The sequence below is a fragment of the Carassius auratus genome, chromosome 40, assembly GCF_003368295.1.
Source record: "Carassius auratus strain Wakin chromosome 40, ASM336829v1, whole genome shotgun sequence".
Taxonomy (NCBI): domain Eukaryota; kingdom Metazoa; phylum Chordata; class Actinopteri; order Cypriniformes; family Cyprinidae; genus Carassius; species Carassius auratus.
Window position 1 is genome coordinate 3,908,629 of NC_039282.1, and position 23,130 is coordinate 3,931,758.

The window sequence follows — 23,130 nt, forward strand, 5'->3', positions numbered from 1 at the left end:
TGTGCACGGAGACACTCGTCAAGTACCGGCCCGTGAGATGGTCATTTCGTCCCCCCAAGGCACCTGGCCAGTGGAGGTAGGCCTGGTGAAGGACCTGCCGGTGGCCGTACTGCTTGGAAGGGATTGGCCCGGCTTCGAGAAGCTGCTGTCCGCCGCTGCTCAGCCTGCCAGCCCCAAGGGGAACCGTCGAAGACCGAGGCGGCCGCCTGGACCCCGCCGCCGACCGGCCCTGCTCGTCTCCGACAGTGGGAGAGAAGGTGAGGCCCCCTCCCAATCTACTAATCTGTTTTATGATGTCTACCAACAGGCCGCTGGAGGGGGCTCTTTCGCCAAGGAACAGCGGGAGGACGACCGACTCAAGCACTGTTGGAGCCAGGTGCGAGTCGTGGATGGAGAGGACGTCCTCCCCCGGCCCCACCCTCTCCCACATTTTGTCGTAGAGAATGGCCTGCTGTATTGTGTCGCCCAGCGTAGGGGGGAGGAGAAAAAGTTACTAGTTGTGCCTCGTGCCAAGACCGAGACCATTCTGGAGCTGGCCCATTCCCACCCCATGGCAGGACACCTCGCGGCAGCCAATACTGCCCAACGCATCCGCGACCGTTTCCATTGGCCGGGCCTGGACGCCGAGGTAAAGCGGTTCTGCCAGGCCTGCCCGACCTGTCAGGCCACGTCGCCCCGGACTCCTCCCCCCAGCCCGCTCATCCCGCTGCCTATCATCGAGGTGCCCTTCGAGCGGATTGGAATGGACATAGTGGGGCCGTTGCCGAAGTCTGCCCGAGGGCATGAGCACATCCTGGTCATCGTCGACTATGCCACCCGGTACCCAGAAGCAGTCCCCCTGCGGAAGGCCACCGCAAAGTCCATCGCCCAGGAGCTGTTTCTGTTGGCCAGCCGAGTCGGCCTCCCCTCAGAGATCCTGACTGACCAGGGAACCCCCTTTATGTCCCGGCTAATGGCTGACCTCTGCCGGCTGCTGCGGGTGAAGCAGTTGAGGACCACTGTTTATCACCCCCAGACTGATGGCCTCGTAGAGAGATTTAACCAGACCCTCAAGCAAATGCTCAGACGTGTGGCGGCGGAGGACAAGCGGGATTGGGACCTCATGATCCCCTACGTGCTCTTCGGGATCCGCGAAGTTCCCCAGGCCTCAACTGGCTTCACCCCCTTCGAGCTCCTGTTTGGCCGTCAACCCCGGGGCCTCTTGGACGTGGCCCGGGAAGCGTGGGAGCAGCAGCCGGCCCCGCATCGTACCGTCATCGAACATGTCCGGCAAATGAGGGAACGGATCGACCGAGTGATGCCGTTAGTCCGGGAACACCTCACCAGGGCCCAACAAGCGCAGTAACGTCATTATGACCGGACAGCCCAGCCACGGAGTTCCAACCGGGAGACCGCGTCATGGTCCTGGTCCCCAGCTCCGCCTGCAAATTTCTGGCCTCCTGGAAGGGGCCCTACTCGGTCGTCGAGAGGGTTGGACCGGTCACTTACCGCCTGAGACAGCCGGGACGACGGCAGGCGCAGCAACTCTACCACGTCAACCTCCTAAAGAAATGGGTGGGGACCCGGGACCAAGTAGCTGCCCTAAGCCTCACCGAGCCCGTGGTTGTGGATATCAACCCCCACCTTTCGGCTGCCCAGAAGACGGAGCTGCAGCACCTGGTCAGTCAGTTCCAGGATGTGTTCTCCTCTCAGCCCGGGCAGACCAACGTGCTTCAACACCATATCCGGACGCCCCCAGGAGTCGTCGTTAGGCAATGGCCCTACCGAGTCCCGGAGGCTCGTCGGCAGGCTATTGAGGAAGAGGTCCAACAGATGCTAAAGTTGGGGGTAATAGAACCATCCCGGAGTCCGTGGTCCAGCCCCATTGTGATGGTCCCAAAGCCGGATGGCACCCTCCGCTTTTGTAACGACTTCCGCCGCCTGAACGAAGTCTCCGAATTCGACGGGTACCCCATGCCTCGGGTGGACGAACTGCTGGACCGGCTAGGAAGGGCCCGGTATATCAGCACCCTAGACCTAACCAAGGGCTATTGGCAGGTACCGCTCTCCGAGGCCGCCAAGCCGAAAACCGCCTTCTCCACCCCCAGTGGCCACTGGCAGTACCGGACCCTTCCCTTCGGCCTACATGGGGCCCCCGCGACGTTCCAGCGGATGATGGACATCCTCCTGCGGCCTCACCAAGCTTACGCGGCCGCCTACCTGGATGACGTCGTGGTCCACTCCGAGGCGTGGGACGAACATCTGGATCGTCTGCGGAGGGTGCTCTCGGAGCTCCGGCGGGCTGGACTTACCGCCAACCCCCGAAAATGCCACCTAGCCCTCTCTGAGGCCAAGTACCTGGGCTATCAAGTCGGCCGAGGACTCATCCGGCCGCAAGAGAAGAAAGTTGAGGCCATCCACGCCGCACCAAGACCGGAGACAAAGACCCAGGTACGAGCCTTCTTGGGGTTGGCGGGTTATTATCGTTGTTTTATCCCCAACTTCTCCTCTTTAGCCGCCCCCCTGACAGACCTGACCAGGAAGGGGCAGCCGGAGAAAGTATGCTGGACCCCGTCGGCGGAAGAAGCCTTCTCCCAGGTGAAAGCGGCCCTCACGTCCTCGCCGGTACTCCGCGCCCCGGACTTTAGCTGCCCCTTCCTGCTGCAGACGGATGCGTCCGACACAGGACTAGGAGCGGTCCTCTCCCAAATTCAGGAAGGTGAGGAGCATCCGATCATCTACATCAGCAGGAAGCTGTCCCCCGCCGAGAGGAAATACGCCGCTGTGGAGAAGGAAGCCCTGGCCATCAGGTGGGCAGTCCTGGAGCTCCGGTACTACCTCCTGGGCCGCAAGTTCACCCTGGTAACCGACCACGCGCCCCTACAGTGGATGGCCCGCGCCAAGGACACCAACGCCAGGGTGACTCGCTGGTTCCTAGCGCTCCAGGACTTCCACTTCGAAGTCCGCCATCGAGCTGGGGCCGCCAACGCGAACGCCGATGGCCTCTCCCGGATCTGGACAGCTTATGCAGGTCTGTCAGGGGTCATTCCCCACCCTCCCCTAATCTCAACCCTACTTTCTACATGTCTTCGCAGGACCAGAACGACGCTTAGGGGGGGGGGGGATGTGACGAGCACTCCCAGAGGAATCAGCGTCGCCCTGGAAACCAAACCAAAACACCTGCACGTCCTCGTCACCGGCTGATCGGTCACAGCTGCTCCCCATCAGCCAGCACATTGAAAAGCAGCACATGTTGCACTGAGAAGAGGTTCTCAACCAGAACGCAAAGCTGGACTAACCCCTCTCTCCTATCCCCACAGAAAGCAGCGAGTAACCGACAGCCCACACCCTTTGGAGCACGTCAGGACACCCACTTTCCCCTTGATTGGCACAGAGGAGCACGGAGAGCACACGGGGAGCACCAACCAGCGGAAAGCAGATCAGGACACTTCACCAGGCACCCTTCACTTTTCAATAAACCCACCCTCCGGGGCTTTTGATTTCACGTACCTCTTGTCGAGTGGTTCTTCACCCCGTGACAATACATATGTATATATGTATATATATATATATATATATATTATATATATATATATATATATATATATATATATATATATTCGTTGTCAAATTTGCAGACACCATAATTCAGTTCAAGAAAATAATTTATTGGAATTCATACATTTTGCAAAAACTGTTCTATATATATTTTCCATTTATTAGAATAATAAATAACAGGTGATCTCTAGAAATATAAAACAGATTGATTGCAACTTTGAATACACAGCAATATCACAACATGTGATATGATCTCATTGTTGCATTAACACTTTTAATTGCACTGAAAATAAACAAAAAATATGAAAAATATATACATATATACAAATACTAAATCATTGTTTCATTGTTTCATCATTTCTTTGCAGGCGTCTGCTCTACAGGCATTTTATATGCATGATCTTACAAGCTGCATTAATCACTTAAACATATAATACAGTTGTTGTTTTTTTTGTTGTTGTTTTTTTTCTGCTCTATCATTATGAACATTAACCATATTGATTCAATGAGGTCTTCAAATAACCATTAATTAATTAACCAATATTGATTGCAAATATATACAGTATAAAGGTGCATTCCTGATTCAGTCATTCCCACCGAGTGATTCACTGCTGGCTACAGAATACAAATGTCACTTATTTTTCTAGTCCTCGCGAAGGTAGGCCTCATTTTCCAGATCAGGAATGCTAATGCTAGAGGCAAACTCTGCCATTCTCTGGATTTCTTCTGCTTTCGTTTCGGCCAGTTTTTTATCTGCTTCTTTTGAGATCTTTCTAAGCTCTTCCACTTTGCTCTGTGCCACCTGCAGATTAGTCTTTGTTGCGGTGCATGCATGCTCTGCTCCTGTAAAAAATCAATCCACAGACCATGTATCATTTGTACAATAAATGCTTTCAAATTGCACAGTAGGTCAAACTTATTTCAGGTTTAATAATTAAGGATCATTTATTAACATACCTGAATTGTAGGCTGCATCTGCTGACAACTCACAGATGTTGATGGCATTCATCCAGTTCGACTCAAAGCGTTTGCATGCTTCCAATCTATCACTAACCTGAAAAAAAAGGAAAAACACTGTGAAAACTCTGATATCAGTTACTTTGATATCAACAAGGCCTGTTTGTCTGTCTTAATCGTGATCTGTACTGTTGCAAAATGTAAATAACACTTAGATAAACTAAAGCAGACCTTGTTCTGCAAAAAAATAAATAAACAATTGAAAGGAACATAATTTACCTCCACTCGCTGTTCAATGATCACCTGCCAAATGCTGTCCTCTTCAGCAGGGGTCAGCTTTCCTATTGAGTTTATATATCGCTTTTGAAGGGCAATGAGTGTATGTAGTTCCTAAGAAAAATAGATACAGTAAATTAATGATATTTTATTACAAATATAACATCTTTGTCAGCAATCAAGTGAACGACACATAGTGAAGCTAGTTTTACTGAGTGAACTATAGGTTTGTTTACAAGTCTTACCTTGGCATACTGTGTGAGGGCATCCACAAGAGCCAGTGTGGTCTGAGAGAGGTACGTGTTAGCACTGTCTGTGACCAGACATGAGGCCCGACGAATCAGGGATTCATGTGAAAGGTTTTCAGCCTGCTGAAGAAAAAAGGGATGCAATTTATTACCATTGTCACAAAAGTAATGAATAGTATCGGGAACCCGTTGCATATTTTTGACTCCCAAAACGACTCTTTTCCATAAATAATAAACATCCAGCTTGACCAGTGTAGTATCTTTCTCATTCTTATAACCCTGATATCTATAACCCTAAACCCTAATGTTATAAAAGTGTTCTTGTAAAAAGTAGTTTTCTATAAAGAACATAAAATATACAGTAATGACCATATAGTATGTATATACTTTTGCAATAAATATTTCTGTCTTATTATTTTTACACTCTATATACAAGCGTTTCACAAGTTTGTAATTTGTTCACAGTCTATATGCAACATTTGAATGTTTATACATTAAGGTTACCTGTGTAAAAGGTACCGCACAGAGGCTGCTGGCGAGACTGAACGTGACTCTATTGGATCGGGCGACCTCCGGCAGGCGCAGGAGATGCTGAGGTGCAGGATTCCTGCAGAACACATTGGCCTTGTCCCTTTGATATAAGAACATAAATTAGACTGACCATAGAGCTTAATTGAAAATAACTTAAAACAGCCCAATATGGACACAAACTTACTTGAGGAGTTGAACGCATGCAGCACTCAGTCGCAGGACAGCCAGGTTTCTCCGGGCTACCAAGAAGTCAGCACGGCTTTTAAGAAGACTTCCACTAGCACACAAACCACAGTTTCTAAAAGCCTGCATATTGCCTCTTCTTTTACTAATTTAACAAAATACTTGTAGGAATGTCCCTTCAGCCCGTATTGGTCTTTAAGTGAAGCCCTTCAATGTTTTAAGCTGATAGCATTGCACCCGCCAGTATTTATATACTGCTAAAGGACCCTGCCCTCCATGCAGTGTATTGATCCGTTTATTTGGACCTTTAATCTTGATTTTAGCGATTTAAGTTCAAGGAAAGATAGGGTTTGACGCACATTTGCACAAAGGTTGTAACAGGCTGTGGTAAACATTAGTGAGCTCTCAGTGGTTGAGCTGCACACATGTGACACACCTCTAGATATCACAGTGCATTGAGAACATAACAGGCACAAACATTGATGAGCATGGCCTGCACGTCTTAAAGGGGATGGCAGAAAAACAAGTTCACATGATAAGAAGAAGAACAAAACTGGACAAAAATATATCTATCATGACAATGCACGGAGCGTAACTACTGTATGTTTACTTTGGGTTCACTGATACCTGAAGACCCGAAGAAAGCTCTTGATAGACCATTTCAATCAATCTAAACCAATCATTTATCTTTCAGCTTTGAAAAGTCAAAGTGAAATGGTCTGAACAGTTTCTCAACTGTTCCCTATCAGCATGCTGGGAGACAATAAATCAGGACTATTTGTACTGTTCTTGTTGCCATGCCTCAAGGGATATACATATATATACACACACACACACATACATATATGTATATATATATATATATATATATAGCAAACATTCCCATTAAAACATTTAGATGAAAGAAGTCTCACCAAAGCTGTGTTTATTTCATAAAAAATGCAGTAAATACTGTTTAACTGCTCTTGAGACATTTCTTATTATTATTAATGTTGAAAACAGTGCTGCTTAATATTTTTGTGGTAGCCGAGATACATTTTCTAGGGATTCTTTGATGAAGAGAAAGTTTGAAGAGTATTTATTTGAAACAAAAACTTCTGTAAGGTTATTAATGTCCTAATTGTCACTTTTGATCTATTTAAAATATCATTACTGAGTCAAAGTTTAATTTATTTTACTATTTATTATTATTATTATTATTAATATTATTTCATTTACACTTAGAGGAAAAAAACTGAGAGATATGTGGGGAAATATTGTCATCTTTAGTTTACATTATCTGTATTTAAGTTATCTTATGGTACATCTTTTTTATGGTGCAAAAATTCCACAAAAACCATTTGCTTTAAAAAACACCTTCAAAATCCCTTTTAAAGATTGTTCATAAAAAGAAAATGTACACAACAAAAAGAACACCCTTAAAAAGTGATGAAACCTGCCAAGCGAGTTCAGAAAGTACTTATCTTAGGCACTAGTATGAGAATGTACAGGTAAACAAGGAGTTTATAGAGCTCAGGGTCCAAACCACAAGAATACACAGAAATAACAATAAAGGCTGTTTGGAACGCACGATTGCATCATGTCACAGTGACATGCAAAGGCCACATAACATCACAGACACTTAGCAAACATGTTGCCGTTGACGCAACTTTAATTTGCATGTCCTCGTTATCAATTTGTCCAAGTTATTAATTTAGGCTTTTCATTTATACATGCAATTATTGTAATATTTAAAATGCTGAAACCACTCTGACTCAGATACAGAGACTGTTTCTTTGTAATGAAACAGTGTGTAAACCATTTTGTGAGTTATACAGTATGCGTTTGTCCTTCAAGGATATGAATAGCATAACATAAACTGTATTGATTTGCTCGTGTTGCTAAACCACACTGCTGTAAAATTATGGCATATGATCATATTTATTTTTTATATTTTAACACTTGAAGTAATCACTGATATCATTTTTTCCCTAAGAGGCCTAAACAGAGACTGTGCTGACTAATAACTTTAATTTCATTAATTTATTAATTTATTTTGATAAATAAAAGGGTTCATAATAAAAATGAAAATGCAGTGGTTCGCCTGCATGCTGCACATATAACATCCATTTCATAATAGTCATCATGCATGTGATGCATGAGATACTGTTATTCTTAAAATTAGAGAAAGGTTATTGAAAAATAATGTGTGAATATAATGAGTGAATATAAAGCAAGTAATGTTAATAGAAGGGTAACAATGCTTAAAGGGGGGGTGAAATGCTCGTTTTCACTCAATATCCTGTTAATCTTGAGTACCTACAGAGTAGTACTGCATCCTCCATAACTCCACCGTGTGGGCGGAGCTAAAGAATCACGAGCGCCAGTCGGCTTTTGCGTTGAGAGCGTTTGGAAGCTGACATTACCTTGAGGAAAAAATCATCATCCAAAACAAACCATGGCTAACAGTCAGATTCAGCCGTTTATTTATGATCCAGAATCAGATCCCGAGGCTGAAACTGAACGAGAGCAGCAACGACTCACTCAGAGCAGGGCTCGAACCCCGGTCTCCGATGGGAGGCGGACGCACTAACAAGGAGGCAGAGATATTTTAAGCAGTTTTACTCACCGCCTGCGGTTCCAACACACGATCGTGACCCTTTTTTGTTGGAATTGCATCATCCTTAAGAAATAAACGAGACGCAAATCCGTAGTCAAACTGGGACTTGTTTGTAAAACAAGCATCTTCGAAATGCCGGGAACAAACACAAACACTTGCACAACTCCGTTGATGCTCTGTAAAAATAAACTCCATCCACTGGTCCCTTAATGCTGTTTTTTCTTTGGTAATCTGTGCAGGGTTGTCTTGCCCTGGTAACCAAAAACACACTCCTTTTGTGACATTTCGCGACGCTCTCGCTCTGATCAGTGATTGTCTGTGCTCAGCCTCTCATTGATCTGCTATACGGGAGCGCGCGCTCTTCCGGGAGAAGTGCCCTTAAGACCCATATAAGGAAATTATGCTTCATCTAATGTCACACAGAGCCATACTCGAAAAAAACTTTCTGAAACTTGTGACAAACCGGAAGGAGTATTTTTGGAACAGAAATACTCCTTCAAACGTACAACTTAATTTTTGAAACTTTGTCCATGGGAATCCAACTCTTTAACAGTTGTAAAAAACTCAGTATGCATGAAATAGCATTTCACTCCCCCTTTAACAGAAGCCCGGACCCAAAATGACAGCAAAACAGCATGAGTGTTCCAGATCCCTTCCAAGAGCTGGTGGATTCTTTGAAGAGGGTTTTAACATCCTTTCCTACCATCACGCCTCCTGCACCACCGGCACCACCACCACCGAGCACTTCTTTAGCCACGGCATCTTCCAGTCCCAGGGCCCGACCGGCGCCCTTCTCTGGCGGAGCAGATGAATGCAACCGATTTTTGCTTCAATGCTCCCTAATATTCACGATGCAACCAACTCTATATCCTACCGACCGGTCAAAAATAGCATTCATCACATCTCTCCTCACCGGTCCAGTTCTCCAATGGGCCGAAACGATCTGGAAGCAAGCCGGCCCAGCCATCAGTTCTATACAAGCATTCGTCTCCTACTTCAGGGAAGTATTCGGCTGAACGGATGGAGAGATATCAGCCGGTGAGCAACTCTATCATTTATCTCAAGGTACGATGTCTACTCATGAATATGCCCTTCATTTCCGCACTCTAGCTGCAGCTAGCGGATGGAACAAGCAATCCTTACTAACCACCTACCGGCTGGGTCTTGCACCCCAACTCCGTCTACAGCTGGCCCCATTGGATGACAATATGGGGCTTGAAAAATTCATACAGCAATCTATCAGATATTCAGATCATATACAATCTTATCAGTCCCATTCTAACGCTAATGCACTCCTCTGCCCATCTGAAGCCACCAGCCCTCCAGAACCAGAACCTATGATCATTGAATCTGGCAAACTTACCGCCGCTGAATGGTCCGCTCCTCCAGCCGTCGCCACTCCTATTCCCTGACCTTTGCCGGGCTGCCCACCTAATCGTTCCTAGGACACAATGAGTAGATCTCATTCACATCGTTCACACCTCCCTGGGCACTGGGCAGCCCACGGTCAACAACACTCTCTCGCTGCTATCCGAGCGCTTCTGGTGGCCGGACATGTCAAGGGATGTGAGGAGGTATGTCCTAGGCTGTAAGGAGTGTGTAATGTCCAAAAGTCCCCTACACCTACCTGCAGGAAAGCTCCATCCCTTGCTAATCCCTAACCGTCCCTGGTCACACCTAGGAGTTGACTTCATGACGGACTTGCCTTCATCGGATGGAAACACCTGCATCCTCATCATAGTAGATCGATTCTCTAAGTTCTGCAGACTATTACCACTGAAAGGTCTCCCCACTACCCTGGAGACCGCCGAACTTCTCTTCAATCACGTCTTTCGCTATTATGGGATCCCAGAGGATATTTTATCAGACAGAGGACCCCAATTCATATCCCGGGTATGGAAGTCGTTTTTTAAACTCCTAGGTGTGACAGTCAGCCTCTCCTCTGGCTATCACCCTCAGACCAATGGCCAGATGGAGAGGAAAATCCAGGAAGTGGGACGATTCCTCAGGACCTTCTGCAATGGTCACCAGAACTCCTGAAAACAGTTTCTGGGCTGGGCGGAGTATACCCAAAATTCACTGCGGCAACCCATGACAGGCCTCACACCATTCCAGTGTATCCTGAGCGACAGAGGAGGCTGACCCAGGGTCTATGCATATATTGTGGAGCTACTGGACAATCCGTGCCATACGAACATCGGTGAGTGTTTTCCATACTGATGATGAAAAAATGCATCCTCTCACTATTTGTGTCCAGTTAACCACCCACACATCCTCTGTTTCAGTTCACGCTCTCATCAACTCCGGGTCAGCAGGAAATTTCATCTCGGGGACCCTCTGTCGCCCTCTGTCCCTCTGTCGCCAGCTCCAGCTCCGTACCGAAGCCTTGTCCAGTATTTACCAGATCCAACCCATAACCAAGTTCTTCACTGCACGTCCACGTGTTCACCGGAAATGTAAGACCATTACACTTCAAATCGGAGCCTTACACAAGGAAGATATTCAGCTGCTGGTTCTGGAGAGAGCCAACGTGGATGTCATACTTGGGCGGCCGTAGCTGGTGAAGCACGATCCCATCATCTCTTGGGGCTCCGGGGAAGTGATAAAGTGGGGCAAAGAATGCTCACCAAAATGTTTCCCGATTTTTCCTCGACCGATTCCGAATCCTGTCACAGTCTATGTCACGTCAGTCGAAAGTCCACTCAATAAGCAGTCCACAAAGATTCCTGACATCTACTCGTCTTTCCAAGACATCTTCTGCCCCAAGAGAGCTTCCCAGCTACCACCTCATCGGCCATGGGACTGCACCATTGACCTGATTCCAAATGCCCCGTTGCCCAGAGGAAAGATCTACCCATTGTCACTGCCAGAGACCAAGGCCATGGAGGACTATATTCAGGAGGCTCTCAGTCAAGGGTATATTCGGCATTCTACATCTCCCGCAGCATCCGGTTTCTTTTTTGTGGCCAAAAAGGATGGAGGGCTACGGCCATGCATTGATTACCGGACCCTTAACCAAAGCACCATGAAATTCAAATATCCCCTTCCTCTCGTTCCTGCTGCCCTCGAACAACTTAGATCTGCTACCATCTTCACTAAGTTGGACCTCCACATCGCTGACAATCTGGTGAGAATACGTGAAGGTGATGAATTGAAGACCGCTTTTGTGACCCCTACTGGCCACTATGAATATCTGGTTATGCAATATGGTTTAGTCGACGACCCTTCCGTTTTCCAAAACTTCATACATGAAGTCCTCCGGGAGTTTCTGCATCGCTTCGTGATTGTTTACATAGATGACATCCTCATCTATTCCCGGAATGAAGTCGAGCATCGTCACCACGTTACGGAGGTCCTCCACGCACTAAGAGCACATCACCTCTTCCTGAAGGTCGAGAAGTGTTCATTTCATCTCCCATCAGTCCAGTTCTTGGGTTATGTCATTGACCGACAGGGGGTCCGCATGGATGAGAGGAAGGTGGCTGCAGTCACTACCTGGCCAGAACCCACCACGATCAAAGAACTCCAGAGATTTCTTGGATTCGCCAACTTTTACAGACGTTTCATACGAGGCTACAGTATCATCACCACTCCTCTCTCCAACTTACTCAAAGGTAAACTGAAGAATCTTCTCTGGACTCCTGAAGTGGCCGCAGCCTTCCAATCCCTCAAATCCGCCTTCACACAAGCTCCTCTCCTGACGCATCCAGACCCAGAACTCCCTTTCATCGTGGAGTTGGACGCCTCGACTTCCGGAATTGGAGCCGTCCTCTCTCAACATCATGGGACACCCAAATTACTCCATCCATGTGCCTACTTGTCACGGAAGCTTAGCCTGGCAGAGAGGAATTACGATATCGGTAACCGAGAACTCCTGGCCATCAAGCTCGCCCTGGTTGGAAGGGGCCATCCATCCATTTCAAGTGATCACTGACCATAAAAACCTCCAGTACCTCCGTGACGCTAAACGACTCTGTCCCCTTCAAGCCAGGTGGTCATTGTTTTCTCAAGGTTCCACTTCTCCATTACTTACCGTCCTGGCCCTAAGAATGTCCGTGCCGATGCCTTACCCAAATTATATGATTCTCCAGAAACATCCAAGACCACTACCACCATAATACCCGAAGATATCATTATCAGTCCCATCGAATGGTCCGCTCCTCCAGCCGTCACCACTCCTGATCCCCGACCTCTGCCGGGCTGCTCTCCTAATCGCCAGTTCGTTCCAAGGACACAACGAGTAGATCTCATTCACATCGTTCACACCTCCCTGGGCACTGGGCACCCCGCGGTCAACAACACTCTCTCGCTGCTATCCGAGCGCTTCTGGTGGCCGGACATGGCAAGGGATGTGAGGAGGTATGTCCTAGACTGTAAGGAGTGTGTAATGTCCAAAAGTCCCCGACACCTACCTGCAGGAAAGCTCCATCCCTTGCCAATCCCTAACCGTCCCTGGTCACACCTAGGAGTTGACTTCATGACGGACTTACCTTTGTCGGATGGAAACACCTGCATCCTCATCATAGTAGATCGATTCTCTAAGTTCTGCAGACTATTACCACTGAAAGGTCTCCCCACTGCCCTGGAGACCGCCGAACTTCTCTTCAATCACGTCTTTCGCTATTATGGGATCCCAGAGGATATTGTATCAGACAGAGGACCCCAATTCATATCCCGGGTATGGAAGTCATTTTTTAAACTCCTAGGTGTGACAGTTAGCCTCTCCTCTGGCTATCACCCTCAAACCAACGGCCAGATGGAGAGGAAAATCCAGGAAGTGGGACGATTCCTCAGGACCTTCTGCAATGGTCACCAGAACTCCTGGAAACAGTTTCTGTGCTGGGCGGAGTATACCCAAAATTCACTGCGGCAACCCATGACAGCCCTCACACCATTCCAGTGTATCCTTGGATTCCAACCCCCTCTATTTCCCTGGGATGATGAACCATCTGAGGTCCCCGCAGTAGATTACTGGTTTCGGTGGAGCGAGAGAGTCTGGGACGAAGCTCACCACCATCTGCAGAGGGCAATTCGCAGATCCAAGACAGTCACTGACCGGAGGAGGATTTCTGGCCCAGTCTATGTTCCGGGAGATAAGGTTTGGCTCTCTACTCGCGACATTCGTCTGTGACTCCCCTCCAAAAACTCAGTCCCAGGTTTGTTAGCCCCTTTACCATCCTGGAACAGGTCAATCCCTTCACCTTTAAACTCCAGCTACCACCGCAATACAGAATTCACCTCACATTTCACGTATCCTTGCTCAAACCCTTTCACACTTATTCCCTCCACAGAACCTGGCCACGAAGAGGAACCCCCTCCCCCCTTGATGCTGGAGGAAGGGTCCGTTTACTCCATTCGAGAAATCCTGCCGCCCCGACATCGCAATGGTCAATTGGAATATCTTGTCGATTGGGAAGGATACGGACCAGAGGAAAGATCGTGGATCCCGAGAGTTGACATCCTAGATCCCACACTCATGGAGGAGTTCCATTCCAACCATCCTCAGTACCCTGCACCTCGTGGACGAGGGAGACCACCATGGCACCGGAGACCTCGGCCCTCAGGAGCGGGCCCTGGGGAGGGGGGTAATGTCAGGGATTGGCCAGGTTCCTCCACCACAATCACCCAGTGATCACAGTCACCTGAGTTCTGACAATACACACCTGCACTCCATGAGCCACTCTGCTTCTTAAGCACACACCACGCACCTCTCATTGTCCGGGCTCGTTTGTTCGAAGCGAACTCATAATGCTTCTCTCTCCGAGTGTCACTAATCAAATCTTCTTGTGTTTACTTACCAGTATTCGCTGCCGATCACAGTCTGTCAAGATCCTCTCTCCAGGAGCGTGCAAGCCATAATCCAGTCAGTCCTTTCAGTGGTGTGTGTGCCATCAGTCTGTCATCCACCACAACCCAAGTTCAAATCCATCCTGGCAAGCGCCTTCCGCTATTCCTACCAAGGAAAGAACTGTCATCCATTCAAGGATCGAACTCCAGGATTCCTCACACCAGAACTCTGACACTCACTCATTCCTGCACGTCCATTCATTCTGCTACTCTGCTGTTCATAATAAACCACCTTCACTATTGTTTACCTGGTTGTCCATCTGCTTCCTTAACATTAGCATATTAAAGATGTTATAAAATGTAAAATTTTACATGGTATATATATCCAGCTTAAAGTGTTTTAGAGAGATTTAATTTAGATATTGATTATTCCTATGATTTTTGTTTAATGGCAAAGGAAAAAAATTAATAGGAGGGCATAGTCTTTGGTAAATCTTAAGTCTTTGATTATAGGCACATAGCAAACATGTTGGCATTATCGCAACCTTAATTTGAATGATATTGCAGATTTGTTTTCTTTTTTGTTTGTTTTTAATAATTGCTAGTTTAAACTTTATCTTCATTACTCATTTAGGCTATTTGAATATGTATACTGTCGTGGCAAAATTTAAATCAACTCTCATCACCATAAGAGACAGACTCATTCTCAGGTATAATTAAAAAGGAAAGCTTTTATTCTTTGCAAAGAAGGTCAGACAGTCATACAGCAACACTGAGTTCCTGCAGAGTGAAACCGACCCAGGAAGAGGGCAGTCCTCCACCTTATATACCTCTGCTGCTTCCAAGGTTATACAGACTGAACAGCTGTAACTGTCCACACATAACAAGGAACACTCTCTATGGGCGGTTTCTTACACATTTAGGACTCAGGTGACCCCCTCAGGTCATCCTCAGGCATTGTCCCCCCACTATATGGCCCAATGACCCTCTCAGGTCATACTCAGACATCTGTTTTCCACCCAGGTGTCACCCTTCTGAACCACACAATAATTCTAAGAAAACACATGCATATATAGGCAAACAGAAGCAATGTTAAATGAATTTTTCCACCACAATACATACAACAATGTTTGAGATGCGAAACCACTCTGGTTCAGATACAAGAGCTGTTTATTTGTGATGTTATGATCTAACCGATTGCTATAACCATATGAAACAGTGTGCAAACCATTTTGTGAGTAATATGTTCTTAAAAGGGATATATGAATATATGTGAATATTCTACCATCATATAAACTATGTGATGCTTTGCATCGGGTGATTCTTCATTTCCATGTTGTGCACTAAAATGATTTACTGCACAGCTAGCCATTGATTATCCCTTACTTGATTTGCTTGCATTGCTGAACCACAATGCTCCTCATCTATTGTATTTAAATTATGGCATATGATCATATTTATTTTTAATATTTCAATAGGGTGTGACACTTGTAGTAACGCCTCATATTATTCCTAAGAGTGTGCAGCATTAAGTGTGACCCTTGTTTGTATTGTAAATGTCCTAACATTATACTGGAAAACTTTGGAAGAACAAATGACTGATGATTTAATAATCCAAAATTTTAATTAATTGAATAATGTTTATTAGTGCATATTTACATTTTTGTATGTTTGATTGACATGTCAATGATGTTCACATGAATGCTCCAAAATACATTTTAAAATGCTTGCTGTGTGCTATAAGTGCTTTCCTTTATTTAAAAAAAAAGAAAAAATAGATTTTCATCAGATACACTTATTTTTTTCAAGCTTAACCATATAAATGCAATATTTCATAAGTATATTTCTTTTTATATAAATAACAAGGGTTCAGAAAATCCACAGGGTTTCACAACAGCCATGCTTGTAATGCATGTTATAATTCCTATGGTCAAAGAAATTCTATCTGAATATAAAGCAAGTAATGTAAGCAGAAGTGTAATAATGCTTAATATGGTCAGCAGAGGTCGATATTAAGCAATGAATGTGAGAGGCAAGCTTGCAAAGACCTCTTTGGCCAGGCAAATACAAATTCTGGATGGTTTCATATATATATATATATATATATATATATATATATATATATATATATATATATATATATATATATATATATATATATATATATATATATATATATATATATATATAGTTAACATTAATTATTATTATTATTATTATTATTATTATTATTATTATTATTATTATTATTATTATTATTATTATTGCATGAAATATTATGGAGTACTGGGCATGCATTTGGATGTGAATTTAGGCATGTTAAAATCACATGGGCGCTCTTAAAACGTAAAAAAATCTAGTTCGACTGGATTATTAATGTTAAAGATTTTACTTAAAGACAATCATGATTGTTTAATTGTGTCAGATGAGATGGTGTTATTTTTGCATCTGATATAATAAATCAGAGCGGTGTGGAATTTCTCATCTCTAAATCCATATACAAGAGGACTTACTGCCCTAGAAGTGATACTAAATGCAAGGAAATTTGCATATCGGACAATCAGGTATATATTAATATCATATTGCATCACTACAGCTTCAATGTAAGGACACATGACCTCAACCGTACATAAAACCAGCTGAAGGATATGCAGGGAAATAGTTCGCTGCCCTTTTGATGCTGATTTCTTATTGTCACCAGATGCTGCACGTGCAGCAAGGTATATCATTACATAACAATAGACCTCAGCTGTCAAAATAACCACAAGCCCCACAATATACAACATACCCCTAGCAAACTGATGCATCTTTTCTGGAACCATAATCTCATAGTGGCAGTATGTTAGTTGAGACAAATATTCACGAGAGGCAGTGCTAATTAGGATGAACATATCAACAAATGGGTTTATGGAGCTCAGGATCCAAATCATTAAAATCACTATTAGGGCTCTTCTAGAGGTGGAGATTGCATGATGTCGCAGTGGCATACAAATAGCCACATAACGCTCCATACACATGGCTACAATCGTCAGTGGTGCACATGCTGTGACTGCCCCTAACAACATGCAGATGGGGATACAGAAACGAAGAGGTATTACAACAAAGCAATATGATAAGACCACCACAATATCTGTCAGACAAAGAAATATTAGGTCTACCAGGAGAGAATGACCAAACAATATATAACGTGTTTCTGTTCTGAAAGTCTCTTTCTTGGAGAATATTAAAAGCATGAGGAAGATGAGGTAGACGAAGGGCCACACAAAGACCTGAGTTAGTGACACTGAAATGCTCCTCCGGACAGGGTCAGCTTGAATTAGTCGCATCTGCTCATAGCCACTGGCATTCGGACTGGCCATTGTGTGCACAGCTGAGAGAAAATTAGACAACCAAAACACACAAGACATAAATGAATAAACCCTCGAGAAATAAATATTTGTAAGATAAATTATCAATAATATTCAAATATTTAAGTAGCCATAAAAAGTATATATAATCTAATTTTTACATGATTGAAGGTAATGAAATCAGTTGCATCAAAATATGACATAATCTTGCTGACAATAAGGTTCTATTCTGGAGCCATGGACATATCAAGTGTAATAAATGGTGATTTGCACTGTGAGCAAACATTTATATAGAGTATGACAGAGCAAAACTCCTGTGGATGACATCAGCGTAGTTGATGAAATCTAGAGCTAAATTTAGATTGCTTGTGTTTGGGGATAGACATGGATCACTGACACACAATCATACATAAACCTTTTATTTATTTACAATATGCAATAAAAGTCCAAATCTAGATAAGCGCACAAACAAGAGTAGAAATGAAGAGAAAGCACAACAATTCTGTTAAACCAGATTCTAATCTTCCATGACAGAGTTTCAATGGTATGGGATGGACTGCACAATGGAGCAGAAGACCACCACAGCAGAGCAGACGGGACCGAAGATCCCCACAGTGGAGCACCAGGGTGGAGCTGATGGAGCTTCACTTCAGCTGAGATGATGGCACAGTGGATCACAAAGATGGCTCAGACTGAGCAGATGTCCACCACAGTGTGAAGGTGGAGTAGTAAACCACTACAGTGAATCAGGCGGAAAAAGAGAGTTTAACAATGGGCACTATGGCCGTAACACTATGGCTGGCCAAGAATTCAGGGATGACCTTTGTGGTCATATCAAGGCAGACAGAGAGTACAGGGACAATCTCTGTGGTTGTGTCAAGGCAGGCAGAGAGTACAACAATAACCTTCATGGTTGTGTCTGGACAGGGCTCCTTGGCTCAGACAAGGCCTACTTGACCATGACAGGACAGGTAAAGAGCTCAGAGAAGGCCTACTTGACAGTGACAGAACAGACAAGGGATACAGGGATGGCCTCTTTGGCCATGACAGGACAGGTAAACAGCTCAGACAAGGCCTACTTGACCGTGACAGGACAGGTAAGGTGCTCAGAGAAGTCTACTTGACCATGACAGGACAGGTAAAGAGCTCAGAGAAGGCCTCCTTGGCAGTGACAGGACAGACAAGGGATACAGGGATGGTCTCTTTGACCATGACAGGAGAGGTAAACAGCTCAGACAAGGCCTCCTTAACCGTGGCAGGACAGGTAAAGAGCTCAAAGAAGGCCTCCTTGGCTGTGACAGGACAGACAAGGGATTCAGGGTCGGCCTCCGTGGCCATGACAGTTCATTTAACTAGCCCGGAGATGGCCTCTCTGGCCATGACAAGACAGGTAAGTAGCTCGAGGATGGGATCCACTGGACGGGAAGATACTGAAAGCACAAGACTAGTAACCATTATAACTGGACATGTTGGTGGTGACCATGGTGGGCCAAGCTCCATGAACACCAGTGTATGGTGCCCTCCTCCACCCAAGTGTCCTCCTTTGGTTCTCCAACAGTTAAGATGGAACCACTTAACAAATGTTCAGAATCCATATATACAGTCAGTGACCCTCGAGAAACATCACAGATGAATTTAGATTGATATTGTTCATTGAGTCCATAACAAAACAAATCGCACAGTCTGGGAGGTCAGAAGAATGTTCTATGTACAGCAAGTCCTGGATGTGGTCCTGTAGGGATTGATTACCTTGACACAGGTGGATGATTCTAACTGCTGGATATATTGTATATTGTATAAGTCTTCTGTCATGAACTACATGGGGACATGAAGGTAAAGATTCAAATGCAATATTTATTGAAAAGATAATCCACAAATGAAGTCCAAATACAGGCAAAGGTCATCAGACCACTCAAATCAGACACAATCAGACCGTCCAAACCAAGACTGAGTTCACAGCCGAGGCTAACAGTTTAAAGGCTTTTTTGTTTGGTTTATTGAATGTCTTTATGTTTGTGTATTTTGTGGCCATTATCTGTATGTATGTGTTCCCTTTAGGAGTTAATTGGTGCTAGTCACTAAAGTATAAAACCTAATGATGTACAGTATGTATAGTAGTAGTTAGTGGGGTTCTAATGTTGAACACGTACTGCAGACCATAGACATCCGTAAGTTAAAGAGAGAGTTAGAGAGTTAGAGAGAGGCAAATTTAATAACTTACCTCTTGTCATGTTTATGCTCTTTTTCTGGTTTATATTTCCCTGTGTTTCTGTCTCCTGATTTAGTTTCTTAGTAGTTTCCATGGTTTTTGACTAAATTACTCCACACTGTTCTGTTTTTCCCTGATGGCCCTCATCCACGCACGTGCACACATAGGCTGCATCCGAAAACTTTCTGACTTGCTGCATTGATGCCGTATGAGGCAATGACTTTGCAGGCAGCGTTTTTGCACAAAGGCACCTCATGAAACTGATTTCGGACATACTTCTGAGGCAGCGTAATGGTTTAATGGTCTTCAACAAAATAGAACTAGGTTTTTTTTTCACAGTTGTGTGTTTGTTTTCTAAGTAGGCCTAAGTTGGGTTCTTAGAGATTTGTGTCCAAAAAACAATTAGGGCTGTTTGGAAGTGAAGCATCATGCTGGCATAGGCCACAGGAAGCAACATGTTTAAATGTTGTCATGTTATTTTTGCATAGCAATATCATTCTGCATTGATGTTGGGCTATTATTATTATTATTATTATTATTTTAACTGTAATATTTGTAAAAAAAAATCATCCATATATACGTAGTACAATACATTTGCTGAAGGCAATTTCTGATCCTGAAATGGTGTGTTATCCATTTTATCAAAAAGATGTGTTTGCATTTACAGAACATTGTGAAGTGAGTATTGCTTTGTCATATAAACTGTATTTCACTGAATGTTGGAGACCCACATTGCTGCCCATATATTTAAATTATGGAATATGATCCAATTATTTTTCAAACACACTGTGAAAAAAATCACTGATATTATTATTATTATTATTATTATGTCCCTTACGAATTATCAAAGAGAAAATGTAAAAAAATGTGGTGTGTCTTGAGTTTCCCTCACTGTAACCTTTGTATGTTTGAATGGTAAATGTTATTATTACAGATCTATTACATTAGAAAGATATTTGGAGATTTGAGAAAGAAAAAATATAAGATGCAAATGCTAGATCTGAACTATATATATATATATATATATATATATATATATAAATGTTGAAGTGTCTTGAGTTTCACTCACTGTAACCTTTGCATGTTTGAATGGTAAATGTTATTGTTACAGATCTATTACATAAGAAAGATATTTGGAGATTTCAGAAAGAAAAAACATCAGATGCAAATGCTTGATCTGAACTGAAAAAAAAAAAAAAAAAAAATTAACATATATATATATATATATATATATATATATATATATATATATATATATATATATATATATATATTAATTTGCCTATAGTATTATTATTTGATATACTGACTTTTAACAAAAATCACAGACATTTATTAGATGCTCTTTGTCCAGAATGAATAATAATAATTTGTGAATAAAGTATCTGCAATGACATATATGATTACAATAATAATAATAATACAAATATAACAAATTTAAATATTTACAAAATATTTAAAACTATAACATAAATGTCAATATCTTAATCAGTCATGTGGTATGGTAAATAAAATGCTCTCTATATTCAAATATATTGCTGCTGGGCAGACAATTTCAAACTGTAGATCATCACTATTAGACCAAGAACTGCACTTTTGATATGTTACAAATTTTACTTGATAACAATTTGATAGAAACTTAGACAGGCAAAAAAAAAAAAGAAAAAAAAAAGCACTTTTTAGCCTTAAAATCACATAGATTCCCATGTAAATGCTTTAACCGAAGATAATCATGTTTGCTTATCAATGTCGGAGATTACATTACTTTTGCATCTGATATAGTAAGCCATAGCTGCATAGAATTTCTCATCTCTAAAGCCATAGACGAGAGGACTTACTGCTCTAGAAGTGATACTAAATGCAAGGAAATTTATAAATCGGACAGTCAAGTATGACTGAATATCATACTGCATTACTACAGCCTCAATGTAAGGACACATCACCTCTGCCATACATAAAAACAGCTGAAGGATATGCAGGGAAATGGTGCGCTGCCCTTTTGATGCTGATTTCTTGTCACCAGAGGCTGCACGTGCAGCAAGGTATATCATTACATAACAAAAAATTTCAATTATCAAGATCAGCACGAGCCCCACAATATACAACAGACCCCTAGCAAACTGACGTATCCTTTCCAAAATCATAATCTCATAGTGGCAGTGCGTCAGATGACTCAGGTACTCATGAGAGGCAGTGCTAATGAGGATAAACATATCAACAAATGGGTTTATGGAGCTCAGGATCCAAATCATTATAATCACTATTAGGGCTCTTCTAGAGGTGGAGATTGCATGATGTCTCAGCGGCATGCAAATGGCCACATAACGCTCCATACACATGGCACCAATGGTTAATGGTGCACTTACTGCGACTGCTTCCATTATTATGCAGATGGGGATACAGAAATGCAGTGGTATTAAAACAAAGTTGTAAGATAAGAGCACCACAAAATCTGTCAGAAAAAGAAACATTAGGTCTACCAGGAGAGAATGACCAAACAATATATAACGTGTTTCTGTTCTGAAAGTCTCTTTCTTAGAGAATATTAAGAGCATGAGGAAGATGAGGTAGACGAAGGGCCACACGAAGATCTGGGTCAGCAACAGTGAAATGCTCCTCCGGACAGGGTCAGCTTGGATCAGTTGCATCTGCTCATAGCCACTGGCATTCGGACTGGCCATTGTGTGCACATCTGAGAGAAAATTAGACAATAATACACAACATATTAGGAAAAATAATTACTAATACTTACAATAAAATAAAAAAATATATATATATAAATTATCATTAAACTTCAAATACACATGCTGACATATTTTCAGTTTACAACAAAGAAAGACATGAAAACCAAGTTATTGTACATAACTTTGCTGTACCATATGCTGAAAGTACTGTATATTCTTAACACCTAGTCATATATTAAGGTGTAAATTTACCTGCATAAGCCAGATGATGAAGTGAACTGTGAACAAGCATTTATATAGAGTTTGAAAGAGCAAAACTCTAATGGATGACACAATCTTAGTTAATGACATCTAGATCTAAATTTAGATTTGCTTGTGTGTTGGGGATATATGTCACGCACTGAGACACACTCATGTTTAAAACGTTTAAATTATGCAGTAAGGTGCAAAACATTAACCTGAACAACTAATATACTGTATGTAACACAGAAGTTTGGCCGTATCATACTGTACACATTCTCTGCTATTGAAACCAAATACAAATATCCAATGTATGTAAATCTGAAGTTAATATAATTCTTCTGCTATCATGGTTTCTATTTATAACCAGTGATATGTATTTATTAGGAGCTAGGAACTAAGGGAAAGCTATGAAATTTAGGGACACAAATAGAGAAAAGTCTGAAATTTGGAGTCTCTAAATCAAACCCTCAAGTGCCACTAAGTGTCCAAAGTTGAACTCGTGCTTATGAGCAAAATTCCTGTTTCCTCT

General features: G+C 43.2%; 3 protein-coding genes across 4 annotated transcripts; all 3 read right to left on the reverse strand.

The window, feature by feature from the left end:
* Positions 1 to 3,681: 3,681 nt before the first annotated feature.
* Positions 3,682 to 5,970, reverse strand: LOC113058292 (diablo homolog, mitochondrial-like). Of its 2 annotated transcripts, none has more exons than XM_026226058.1 (6): positions 5,734 to 5,970; positions 5,523 to 5,649; positions 5,016 to 5,138; positions 4,774 to 4,884; positions 4,495 to 4,591; positions 3,682 to 4,380 (listed from the first exon to the last, which is right to left on the reverse strand). In XM_026226058.1, exons 1-6 carry the CDS (start codon positions 5,859 to 5,861, stop codon positions 4,181 to 4,183), a joined length of 786 nt encoding a protein of 261 aa, XP_026081843.1. In that variant the 5' UTR covers positions 5,862 to 5,970; the 3' UTR covers positions 3,682 to 4,180. The 2 variants fall into 2 exon arrangements, with proteins under 2 accessions (XP_026081843.1, XP_026081842.1); XM_026226057.1 differs by having other exon boundaries at positions 5,016 to 5,141.
* A 10,550-nt stretch (positions 5,971 to 16,520) lies between these two features.
* On the reverse strand, positions 16,521 to 17,575 carry LOC113058895 (odorant receptor 131-2-like). The gene has a single exon (XM_026227161.1). The coding sequence runs from the start codon at positions 17,523 to 17,525 to the stop codon at positions 16,521 to 16,523; it is 1,005 nt and encodes a 334-aa protein (XP_026082946.1). The 5' UTR covers positions 17,526 to 17,575.
* Positions 17,576 to 21,404: 3,829 nt separating this feature from the next.
* On the reverse strand, positions 21,405 to 22,355 carry LOC113058896 (odorant receptor 131-2-like). Its single transcript, XM_026227163.1, has one exon. The coding sequence runs from the start codon at positions 22,353 to 22,355 to the stop codon at positions 21,405 to 21,407; it is 951 nt and encodes a 316-aa protein (XP_026082948.1).
* Between the last annotated feature and the right edge of the window lie 775 nt (positions 22,356 to 23,130).

What these genes read in the sequence shown, in the direction of transcription:
- LOC113058292 (XM_026226057.1), bottom strand. Translation starts at nt 5,861, where the DNA reads ATGCAGGCTTTTAGAAACTGTGGTTTGTGTGCTAGTGGAAGTCTTCTT. An exon ending in GCATGCGTTCAACTCCTCAA is followed by an intron (nt 5,650 to 5,733) that starts GTAAGTTTGTGT and finishes CTTATATCAAAG; the next exon opens with GGACAAGGCCAATGTGTTCT. An exon ending in AGATGCAGCCTACAATTCAG is followed by an intron (nt 4,381 to 4,494) that starts GTATGTTAATAA and finishes GATTTTTTACAG; the next exon opens with GAGCAGAGCATGCATGCACC.
- LOC113058895 (XM_026227161.1), bottom strand. Translation starts at nt 17,525, where the DNA reads ATGTCTTGTGTGTTTTGGTTGTCTAATTTTCTCTCAGCTGTGCACACA.
- LOC113058896 (XM_026227163.1), bottom strand. Translation starts at nt 22,355, where the DNA reads ATGGCCAGTCCGAATGCCAGTGGCTATGAGCAGATGCAACTGATCCAA.